At 42.1% G+C, this 12,198-nt stretch overlaps 1 protein-coding gene across 4 annotated transcripts in view; it reads left to right on the top strand.

Annotated features, from left to right (window-relative positions):
* The window catches only part of LOC121905143 (zinc finger protein 516-like), a 65,560-nt gene that overhangs the window by 50,749 nt on the left and 2,613 nt on the right, over positions 1-12,198 (top strand). For 3 of the 4 annotated variants that reach the window (XM_042423159.1, XM_042423157.1, XM_042423158.1), the window contains 2 exons: positions 3,107-4,429; positions 8,199-8,303. In XM_042423159.1, coding sequence (XP_042279093.1) covers positions 3,107-4,429; positions 8,199-8,303 — 1,428 coding nt within the window. Of the gene's footprint in view, positions 1-3,106; positions 4,430-8,198; positions 8,304-9,999; positions 10,071-12,198 lie in introns of all 4 variants that reach the window. The other variant, XM_042423160.1, reaches the window with a different exon arrangement.

Raw genomic sequence — 12,198 nt, 5'->3', positions numbered from 1 at the left:
GACTTAATTTTCTAGCATAAGCATAAAGCATTTTAAGCATAAAGTGTAAATGTCATAAAGTAAATGAAAGCTGAAAGCATACACTAAGAAACACAGGCTGCAGGATTTTTTAGTAGCAGAAATGACTGTAGCCCTTTACAAGCCTCCCACTCCAGGCCTCTGACTCTGTCACCCTGTAGTAAACATCTGTTGATGAAATGTGCTTTGTTAAAGTGCAGTTCCTCAACTCATCAGTCTCCTTGGAATGGGAACTGGAGCCACCATGTGGCTTAATATCAAAACTACATCTGACTTCAGTTTTTTTTTTATAGAGTGCTGCACACAAATAACATCAAATATAGTCAATAAACTTTAACTGCCACTGGAAATTCTGTTTACAAGAGTTCAATTATTTTGTATCACACAGCAATGAAGTTAACAGTTAAATGAAACTTTGTGCCTGTTAGTGGCATGTCAGTAGAGGGCATTTTTGGAATGCCTATCATTTTTTCACCTCCACAACCAATAAACACTGCAGAGCAAAAAAAGAAAACCTACCCATGCAAGGGCAGACACCTATAATCATGGCTGAAAAAATAAGGAAGAGTTCCTGTATATGGAGTGTTTAGAAGCTCTCTAGCTTTGTATTTTAACTTCCAAGTCTATTCAAAACACTGTACAGGTTATGATAGTGTGCTGAGAAGTGTAGTGATTGTTTCCATTCTTCCCTGTTAGTACAGACATTCAAAAATAGCAGCAACATTTCTTCAGGCCTGATCGAGCTGTGTGCTATTTCAGGTCTTCCTGTCTCAGGAAACTCCCCTCACCCCCCTTATCTGCGTGAGAATATGTTTTTTGCTCTCCTTTTTATGCCTTTGCTATGAAAATCTGTTTTTGTTTTCTTCCATAATCAACAATGCTACTGATTTTGCTCATTGTATAACATCCAGTTATTAGCATGAGTGGAAAGACAACCCTTAAGTCAGCAGTTAAAGTTGTGGATAGCTTCATCTATAGTAATAAGTGCACTGTAGACTAGAGTATTCACTCTCCAAAACCATGGGAAATTTAGAAGAAATTGATACCCTGGTGTCTGGTTTCAGCAATCATATTTGGGGTCTGAGATCTTTTTTATCTGAATATATACACTGTGGTACAGTAATTATTTAATGAGAAACAAAATCTTTATTAAATTCAGGTTTGTTTTGGTGTTTACCAAAACCTGTGACATCGGGAAATATAGTAAAATTGGAATGAATATATAGATTGTTTTTATCTGTTTTTTAATGAAATTTTGTGGGGGTTTTGGGAGACAGAACCAACTTACACAAAAAGATTCCATGAATTCAGAGTTTACCTGAAGAATATTCCTGTTGAGATGTGAAGACCTCTGTCCATACGTCCATCCTTTTCCTCTTTACTTTTCTTCCCTGTCCCATCTGACTCTTCCCCAATCTCTAAAGTTACCTCCTGTGACACTTCCACTGTCACTCATCCACTCCTCTTACCATTGAGCCAGCCATGCAACCTGATGTCTGAGGGATTGGTTATTTATAGAGTCACCTCCCAATGGATGCAGGCAATGGGGAAAGAGACACTCAGAGGACACACTCGTCCCAAATACGTTGATGTCCCTTACAGCCATTTAGCTACTTTTTGTGAATGCCAATGAGAAATGACAGCATACACATGCATAAACCAAAATGATAGGCTCTTAGACAAATCAGTTATAGTGATTATGGATTAATGACATTTTACTCTGTGGTGATTGTCATGAAATAAAATATATTTACAGGCTGTGGATATTGAAACTTTGCCCGATACACCTCTACAACTGTGGGAATTTTTCCATTCAGTTTTGCTCATGATGAGAGCTGACATCTGTGCATTCTTTTGAACAGCTCTATACAAGAGAGAAATTGGGGTTACTTTTGTAGGTTTCAGTGACATGGGCTCATGGATATCTTAGATTTTTGTGGTGTATATTTCCGGGATTCTGTTTACTCCACCTTTTACAGGACAAATTGTTCCTGTAGTGACAGTCTGAATATATATGGAATGTTTTGCTTTAATTTAATATGTGAATAAGTGAGAGTGATTGCAGTGATACTTACTTATATTTTGGGTGTGAAGAATATTTGGTCTAATAATTAAATGTCTTAAAACATTGTTTATAGAAAACTGACTAACTTTGGTTAAAGATAACCCACATTGGCCTGATAAACAGTACACATCAGTCTAACCACCCCGCTTGCTAAACTGCCCAGGCAGCTGTGGGGCTTCACCTTGGCAGAGTCTGAGCTGTGTGTGTGTTGGCCAGTGTTGCCAACAGGAAGCCAAATGAAAAACAGATGGCAGGTTACTGGTGTTGTTGTAAAACAGGGGAGGGGTAGTGGAGAGTACAATAATATGCTACTTACAGTATCTGATGCATTAGATCAAGGGAGCCTTCGTGTGTGCGTAGGATAATATAATGCTCCATTAAATGAGCTTTTGTCTGATTTCAGGGTTTGTTTGTTTTTTAAATCAAAACCTCTGAAATCCAGTTTCACTATTTTCATGTTTTACATTGCTTTGAGTTTTATAACCTTTTGACAACTACTGAATACAACTGCTACTATCACTATAAAAATGATTCATATTTAAATCCTTATTCTGATTCTCAGATTCATACATAAAGTTTTCCAGTGACAACAGTAGAATTCACTTGAGAAAAATGGGACATATACGCCACCTTGTGGGGAATTAATAAAGCTGCACTTCAGGAATCCTCAATGTTGACTCAATGGAGTGAACACCTGTATTGTGTAATGCAATCCAGTACAAGATTCTTACAATAAATATCAACTTGTAAGCTCATAATATTACATTTTTGAAGTTATAGTATCAAAGAGGATATTAAACTCTATGTTTATGTTTGATAGTGATAGTTTGTGATGATGCTGCACCATATAGACTATGGGAGTACGGGTCAATACTGCAGCCTGGTGGCTGTTCACCAAAAGTACATTTGGTTGAACTAACATGAATCTGGTACAGTGAACTGAATGAGCTCTGAAAAGAGTATAAGCTACATTATTTCCTTTGCAGTCATTGACCTTTATGTTTTCATTTCTCTTCTCTATAGATGAGAAGCCTTACATCTGCAGCTTGTGTGACTTTGTTACAACCGAGTCACAAGCCTATTTGACTCATGTTCGTGTCCAACACCCGGCTGCCCCTGGAGACAGACCCAGCCCCATTCCCAGCCCTAGCTCCAGCTCTGACAGAGGCACCCCCAGTGGTTACCCCAAGTTGAAGAAAGCCCTTCTTCATGGGCTGAACAACTCCACATCTTCTTCTGCTTACCTTTCCGCTCGATCCTCACCACTTGATCCCAGCATGACCCCAGTGGATCTATGTGTGAGGGCTGAAGGCCACAGGGGCACAGCCTCATCAAACCTGGACAGGAAGATCCTACCTAACCATAAGTGCTCCTTTTGCTCCCACTCCACTCGCTACCCCGAGGTGCTGTGGATGCACCAGACTGTGGCTCACCGCATCAACAGCAGTAGCTCCAATCTGGCTCCTAAATGGGCCCTGAAAAACAGCTCCAAGGGCTCCAGGGACAGCTTGTTATCCTCCAAGAGACGCACTGGTCCCCCACCAGTCCTGGAGGGGAAGGAGTGTCCACCACTGCCACCACTGATGCGTGCCCAACGTACGCGCCCCCCGACCTCCTCCAACGAGGCACTAAAGAAGAACAGGCCAGGCAGTCAAGCAGCTACGCCGTCATCATCCTGTTCCCCCTCCTCCTCGCTCTCCAGGGGCTCCTCATCCACCCCAGGCACCCAAGCTGGGAGAGTCCCTGTACGACCAGGCAGCAGCAGCAGCAGCAGTAGCAGCAGCAATGTCAGACACATGGAGAACCAAAGTCATCCTTCTCGCTTCAGACCCAAAGTAGATATATACCCTCGGGGAAGCTCATTGTCATCTTCCAGCTCCTTGGAGAAGAGCACTGGCACCCTCTCACGTTCCTCAGCCCCAAGCCCCAGCTCCGCTCCAGCTTCCAGGATGGCAGACCGCTACTTAATGCCTCAGGAGGGCCTGGGTTTCATGTTGTCTAGCAAACATGGCCTAGCAGAGTACAGCCGAGCCAGGGGTTCCCCTCATCAGCCACTTCCCAACTCCCAAAGCCAGGGCCGGGCTAACGCTACAAGGCCTAGCACCATCATCCATAGCTCCATAGCAGGAAACAACTATGGAGCTTCCCAGGCACATGGAGGAACTCTGCAGAATTCCTCCTCCTCCTCTTCTTTGCCTTCAGAAGCTCGTGGAGATGTGAAGCAGGAACCAATCGCAGAAACACCGGAGGTGCCAAGTGACATCCTCAGCTTCCTCAAAAGCCCCCATGAACTGGCTGCCTTCTACCACCGCTGGGGTGCAGCCAATGCCCTCTTGGATCCCACTGGTAGGGAGCAATTTTTGTTCAGTTTTTTGATTGATTTACTTATGTACTCATGACAATTTGCCGTGACAAACTCCAAAAATGGGAAATAGAAAAAATGTAATATACGTTAAATTGTGTTTTTTGTTAGTTAAAGTCACTATAATACCATAATTTGGAAGAGGCTTTCTTCCAAATCCAAAAGGCCTGTGAAATCCCTCATCAGCAGCTTACATTCAAAATGCCTGGAGGGTCATGACTTTGGAGAAAATGCCAAATGTCAGGAGTTATAGAGAAATGTTTTCCAGTGACTGAGCATTTGTTTTGAGCTTATGAGTAAAATTGACTGGACTTTACATGCTAAATCATGAATGACACATACAGCCACACTGAATGTGTGAACGGTCTTCAATCAGGTCCACATACTGTATTCACCTTCTGTAACACACACTGACTCTCTCTTACACTAACTCACCATCTGGCAGAAAGTGATTGACAGACACACATACTGCTGCATTCTGACAAGGTTTTGAATAATGAAGGGGTCCATTAAATGCGTGCACACGTGCGCTTGCATGTTTGTGAGGTATGATAAAAGGCTGTATCTGGGGCAGCATGTGTGTCCATATGTGCTTGTTTTTTTAGATGCAAAAGAAGTGTGTGTGTGTGTGTGTGTGTGTGTGTGTGTGTGTGTATTTTTTATTTATTTTTCTGTAAAAGACGTGAGAGAACCTTTGCTGCTCTCAGGTCTGCGAGGCATGCCTAGTCTCCAGCTCCACTCTCCCAGAAAGCTGTCACAAACTGTTTAGGTCACGGCTCTGCCTGATGAGAGACTCGCACAGATGCGAATGGAGGGAGGCAAAACACAGAGAGAGGGAACATAAGAGGCAAAGAGAGAGATGAGACAGAATAATTACCCCACCAGCTGCTTTGGAAATGGTCATTACCGAACATCCATATTATTTACCCATTTTCAGTTGTGTCTCTAAGGTCAAGTGGGGCTGTATGGAGCCAGGGGTCAAAGACAACAGCCCCAGAGCAGACGCATGACATCGCTGTCACCCGTCCAGGCGCATATCGTCACGATACGCCTTAGCCCTTTGAGTCACATGCTATAAAGTGACCTTTTTTGAGCAACTGAATCTTTCTCCCTTTCTCTCTGTAATATGTGTATGAGTGTGTGTATGTCTGCTTGTGTTTTCCGTCCAGCTCTGTCTTGTCTTTCATTAGTGCATCAGTGAGAAGGGCTGGCGGCCCGGAGTAGAAGTAGAGTATCCAGAGGCCAGCAGTCGGGCTGCCAGAGACACTCTCTGTCACCTCCTCCGCCTCCCTGTCCTCCTTGTCCCGCTGTGTCCTTCCAACCCCCCGTTTCCACACACATACACACACACACACACACACACACACACACACACACATACAAAAATATACACACAACCAGTGGGCACTGCCCAGGTATATGCCAGCCCTAATGCTTGGGGTGTTGATGTGTCTGGTGGGGGTTTGTGCAGTAAGCGACCCCCTCACCAAAAGCACCCCCAAACCCCCAGGCCTGTTATCTGTCAGCAAGAGAGGTCAGGAGCGCATGTGTATGTGTTTGTGTACGTGTGTGTGTGTGTGTGTGTGTGGTAGTATTCACAATATCATCAAATGGATCCAACCATCTTTAAATTTCTTTTCATCCTGATGCTGTCGCTGACGTTAACATACACACACAAAATCATGATGATAATGTGAGTGACATGTCTTTATTGAATATCTATCTAAATTATAAAAATTGAATGCTTTAAATGCAGTCATCCCAGTCGTCTTCACCATACAACAAAAGGTTTCTTCATACTAAAAAGCTGCTCTTTTAGGCACTCACTATGCATTCTGTCTACTTTACCAAATACAGTTGGGCTTCATGTCCTTTAACAATTAATTTCCTAGTGGAAAATTTTCTTAAAGTGCCTTATTATAGTTTCAGGACTCTCATTAGCTGTGCTCAGTTAAAAATTGGCTGGTTTTTCCAGGGTTTCTTTTGGTTTTTAAATCGGTCTTAAACAAAAATCCATGTAGCGTTGTAAACATTTCAAAAGTTTTGAATTTAATTAGTTTAGTTTTGGAAGTAATGCACTTCTTAGATATGTACTGTATAATAGCATCAGAACAAGTACAAGGCGTGTTATGTTGTAAATAAAGCAGGTAATTCAAGGAGGTTTCAAAATCACATGACTGTGTTAGTCATGATTTAGGTTAAATTCTTTTTAGAGAGATTAACCTCAGGGAAATGTCAAAAAATTAGGTGCTGTCAATTCATCCTGTTTGCCCAAATTCAGTTCGGTGTCAGGTATGAACACTGGAGAGCATTCCTCAGCAGTTTTCAAAGTTTGTCATAAATATTTGCAGTCGGGCAAGAAAGTTGGATTGATCAACGATCAATCCAACTTTCTTGCCTGGTGATCCTCACCACCTCCACTAAGAAAGCAATTTTACACTCAGTCACGTCACGTGACAGAATGTATCAGTTTTGAAGTCATCGAAATTCAACAAGTTACTTCTTTTTGCCATTTAGGGCCATTAACATGCAAAGGTGCATGTAATTGGAGTTTGTTGCATCACTGTGCATGTGTGTGTGTGTGTGTGTGTGTGTGTGTGTGTGTGTGTGTGTGTATGCCACAGCCTGTGCCTCACTTTCCTCCCTTGGACCAAACACACATATATACAACTCTTGGAACACATACACATGCAGACTCACACACCTGACATGTGACACACGGGCAGCGGAGCGGGCACATCACAGCCGGGGCGTTTTAATTGCCTGTAATTTATGCGGTGTGTGTGTGTGCTGTGTGTGTCTGGCTGTCAGCTTCTGAGATGATGCTGTGTGACAGCTGCAGTCCAGCCCCTGGAGCTAGCCGCTCATAATGACACATTAGACATACTAATGATGCCTGCGCTAGTCCACTACTGACGCTACCTACCTCCACCGCTCCAGCCAGGCTCTGTGCTTGTACACCCACTCGCTTTCTGAACCACTACTGACCTTTACAACTTCATTCAATCTCAAACAACGCAAACGCCACGACATGAAAAATGTCTTCTGCTTCGGAATAAAGTGATGCTGATGTCTACCTCTCCCCTACTCTTCACAGAAAAAGTCACATGTGAAGTCACACATGTGAATTTATAACATATGTGCTTTTAGGACACATTGGCCTTCATATGTGAACATGTACATTTTTTCATTTTGGTATTTAAAATATTTTAACCTTTGAACTGTTTCATGGTAAGTAAATTCAGATTTCATGTGAGTCCCGTACAAACAAAGGAAAACGTTTTTTTTATTTCAAATTTAAGAAAAAATACATGTTCCCAAAAAGTGGATATGTTTTGAATTTACCTTTCTCTGGGAGATTTGTAGTGTTCAAAGATTAAAACTGATCTTTGAACAACTTTATCACAGCAAGAAAGGCCAATTGTAGTTTGAATTTTGCATTACGGATTGATAATCAAAAGTTACCTGTCTTATAAGAATGTGGAGAAATTAAAATCCATACAATTTTTGGGCTTCCTTTGAATAAAGACTTGTTTATTTAAACTTATAACCACTGTATCTTCAACACAGCTGGATCTGCTTACATCCGATACATTAGATTCATGTCTTAAAACTGTTTTGACCGCTGTGATGTGAAGAACCTATTAGAACCAGTGTTGTTTTGAAGATTTTGCTCTTTTGTATGTTGGTTAATTGTGTTTTTTTCTCTCCTGTGTGGTTATGTGTGTGTGTGTGTGTCATTTGCATTATCAGGGATGCTGAGGTCTCTCATGCGGCAGGGACAGTATTTCTGTCATGAGTGTGGAAAGAGTTTCAGTCAGCCCAGCCACCTGCGCACTCATATGAGATCCCATACAGGTAAACACAGCCTTTATACACTGACACACAAAAGCACACAGATTGTGCACATACACACAGACAACATAATGGAAACACTGCATAAAAAAGGACATATAAGTAACTAAATCACTCTAATATTACAGTGTATCAGAGATTTAAAGAGGCCAGAGAAGCAGTCATTCAATATGAGTTTTCAACGTCTCATGTGGGAACTGACACAGCTTTTGCAGGCGAAATGGTTCACTTTAAAAGAAAAACTACATAAGGAAAGAACAACAATGGCAATTTAGTACAGTATATAAGAAAAGTTTAGCATCCAGCTTGAGGCTGCGGAGCAATCTGATTAGCTACATGTTGTTCATGTATTACTGGATATTCCCATTTTTTTGGCCACTCCTTCAACAGTCACTCATTCACGTGCCACCTGTGTGCACACACATCATTGCCCTCGCAGCTATTCATCCACCCAGAGACACTCGGGTGAGATATAGAGAATATATGCACGGGGATACACATTCTCAACAATATTTCATTGTCTGACTCTCCGTACGTCCGCTACTTCCCAGCGTTTTCCAAAATAAATCAAAACAGATCTTTTTGTTCAGTTGAGTGTGACAGCCAGTTTGTGAGTCCTTCCCCGCCCTGGGCTGGGCAGCTGTCTCTATTTTTTAAACTGAAACATGATTTGCTCCAGATACTGACCTGTGACAAATTGTATACATTATTAATCACTTGTCAATTAGAGAGATGGAATTGCGCATTCTAATGAAGCAGAACAGCATTTGTCCACGCCAGCCTTATGAATCCATTTGCATGCGTCCCGATGCCATTCACTAAACAGCTTATTTAGACATCCTTCCTTCTCCTCTACTTTCTGCTTTTTCTCTCTACTTTTCCTTAGTCCCCTTTGTTTTCCTTTCCTCTCTCTCTTCCTCTCATGTCAGCTTTTCTCCTCTCTCCTCTTCCCTCTCTTTCCTTTCCTCTCTTGTTTCCTTTTCCCTCTCCTCTTCCACTTTCTCTCTCCTCTCCTTTCCCCCCCCTTCTTTGTGCACTTTCCTCCTTTCCTCTTCCTCCCTCCTCCTCATTTCTCCCTTTCCTCCTCCTCTTTCCCTCTCCTGTCCTGTCATGTCCATCAGCCGAGTCGGCAGTGATCACAGTAGACAGTGAGATAAGTAGCTTCTTTATGGAGAGTGTGAATGATATGTGGCACAGCCAGTGATTCTAAGTGACAGAGGCCAAATGGTAAGTGATGCAGCGTTCAGCTTCCCCCCAAGCCCTATTGTAAACACACACACACGCACACACACCCTGCATTAACACACACACTCTCTGTAAACACTCGGCGAGGCTGTAATTAATGTTGTCACCAGCGGTTGTCTTCAGCATGGACGTGCACACGCAGAAAAGGCCAGCCACCCCGAGGCCTCTATTAACATGCGTCATATTAAATCACTGACTTGCCTCCACCAGGTTCCATCACAATCATCACCACCATCATCACCATCATCATCACCATCATCATCACTGCCAGCTCCCCTCTATTAGCAAGGGTGCTGGTGGCAAACGCTACTGTGTGCGGGTGGTGGTGGAGGAAAAACAATATGCTTGTGTGGATCTGGTAGAGCTTTTAACCGAATGCCCTCCTCCCCTTCCTCCTCCCCTCCTCCTCCTCCTCCTCCTCCTCCTCTTCCTCCTCTTCCTTCTCCCCCCACAGTTGGGTTTGATTTTAACGGACTCCACAGAGGTACTGACGCTCACACCACCGCTTCTGAAGCTCCCAAACAAGTATGTGGCACGATGGCTAATCACTGGGCTCCCTCATCGCTTTTGCATGTTTCTTCTTATTATTGTCTCACCTCCGCATGTGTGTCAGTGTCAGTCCCGCATCCCCCCCCCCCCCCCCCCCCATCCTGTCGAATGTGTGTTTTTTTTAATTTAATTTTATGTGTAACAGTCACATGTGGCACACTCTGCACCTGGCATTAACACCTGGCATTCTCACATCAGATTTTTTTTTTTTTTTTTGCAGGATCACACCTGACATTAGCATGTGTATCTTGTATACACATCAGTGCTGTCATTTGAAACGCTTCAGTTTTGCTTTGCAAACATTAATGTTGGTGATTTAAATGTTTTAAATACACCTGAAGAATGAATTATTATTTTATTGATTGGGAAGAAAGAAACATGGGGCTTGTGAGTCCCTTATTGGATAAAGTCAAATACACATAGTGAATCAGTGACTTGTACGTATTTAGTTGTAAGCACCTAACGTCGACTGTACTGAAATCAGATTGCCTTTTGTCTTGGTTAATTACAGATTCTGTTTGTACTTTTAAATATATGCGATCAAATCTGCAACCATGTCCAAAGGTAATTTGGGAAGACTGGCGTTTCAGTGAATCTTGGGTACATTTAACCGTTAAAATGGTTTCTTCCTACAAACTGATATAACAGCCTACAGCCAGTTCATGAAAACTAAATAAAACCCATTCAAAATACCAGGAGTCTGATAGGATTTTTTGTTAGGAAATATCCTCCAGTACCTCCACAAGATATGATGTTTTTTTTTCTGTTACTGGCTTATTTTAAACATGCTGTACATCAGAAGAACTGCAGACTCATCCGACATATAGATATTTGCAGCTGAAACCGCAAACCTCAAGTCATAGCATTCAACTGTCAGTGAATTACATTTATATTTCAGAAATAACATCACGTTTTGTATGGAGATAAGTTGGCTAGCCACATTGCTGCAATCCAACAAAGATGAAAAAAAGTGCATGTTAAGTGTGTTTGTTTTCAGAAATTGCAAATGACAGCTGTAAATTAGAGGTGTTCAGTATGAACAAATCTTTGACACCGAATTTTAAAAATGAACTGACTCAGCGCTGTCAGCTATAATATACAAGTTACTTCTTTGTTAAAGTCTCATTGAAAGGCTGCTAAAGCTACAAAAACATAATGTCATGACTTTGTTGCAAATAAGTGGCTGCTTAACTATTAAACTTATCAACAGCACTTGTATATAGGCCTAGTTTTGTCCTGAACTGACAGAATCAGCGCTTACTGATGCGATTGTTTAGCTTAGAATCGTAGAACTGAACTGAACGAAATGATTCAAATCTGCAAAATGATAAGTTATTTCCACCTTTATTAGAAATGTCTGCATATAGGGTAATAGATGCAGGGCTAAAAAGAGAACGGCAACTACAGGAACATCTATTGTTTTTTCATAGTCTTCAGAGTCAGTCATAGAGACAAGGATTGAGTCAGAGGGGACAGAGGAGTAAATCTGTTCTGCTTTGACATTCGGAAAGAACTGGGTTCTACATGCTGCGGCTCCATCTTAATTAATCACACACATAACACACACACACCCCCACATGGACTCAGATTTACCGCACACTATGAATGATGGGAGCAGGCGCAGCAGAGGGGTCCAATTAGATGTAGTGTTGACGCTGCTTTACGGTGACGATAACCTTTAGTATAATGTAGTGCACCGGTCCCGTCAGCGATGCTTCCTCGCAGGACGATGTCGTGGAGGTTCTCGCTTTCCTCTCACGTCTCAACCTCGCCTCGTCTTTCCAGCTGTTTTTTTTTTTTTTTTTTTTTTTAGATTTTTGTTTGATTAATTATACCTTTTTTTTTGTTTTTATCTCCCGCTCTCTCTTTCTCACCCCCCTCTCCCTCCCCTTCTCTCTCTCTCTTTCTCTCCGTTGTATTTCTGATGATGTATGATAACAGCTATATTTCCCTGTTTCTTCTTCAGGGAGAAGGGTGCGGGAGGGGCACGGGGAGTCATTTGTTTTCCCGCTTTGATATTCTTCCATTTATCAAAATGATAATTAGGTGCAATTAAATGGCAATCTCATTTGTTTTGTTCAGGTGTGTGTTGCTTTTTAAAAAA

Source organism: Thunnus maccoyii, chromosome 10, assembly GCF_910596095.1.
Source record: "Thunnus maccoyii chromosome 10, fThuMac1.1, whole genome shotgun sequence".
NCBI lineage: Eukaryota > Metazoa > Chordata > Actinopteri > Scombriformes > Scombridae > Thunnus > Thunnus maccoyii.
Note: the sequence above shows the minus strand (reverse complement) of the source record. Positions and strands in the feature narration are given on the sequence as shown.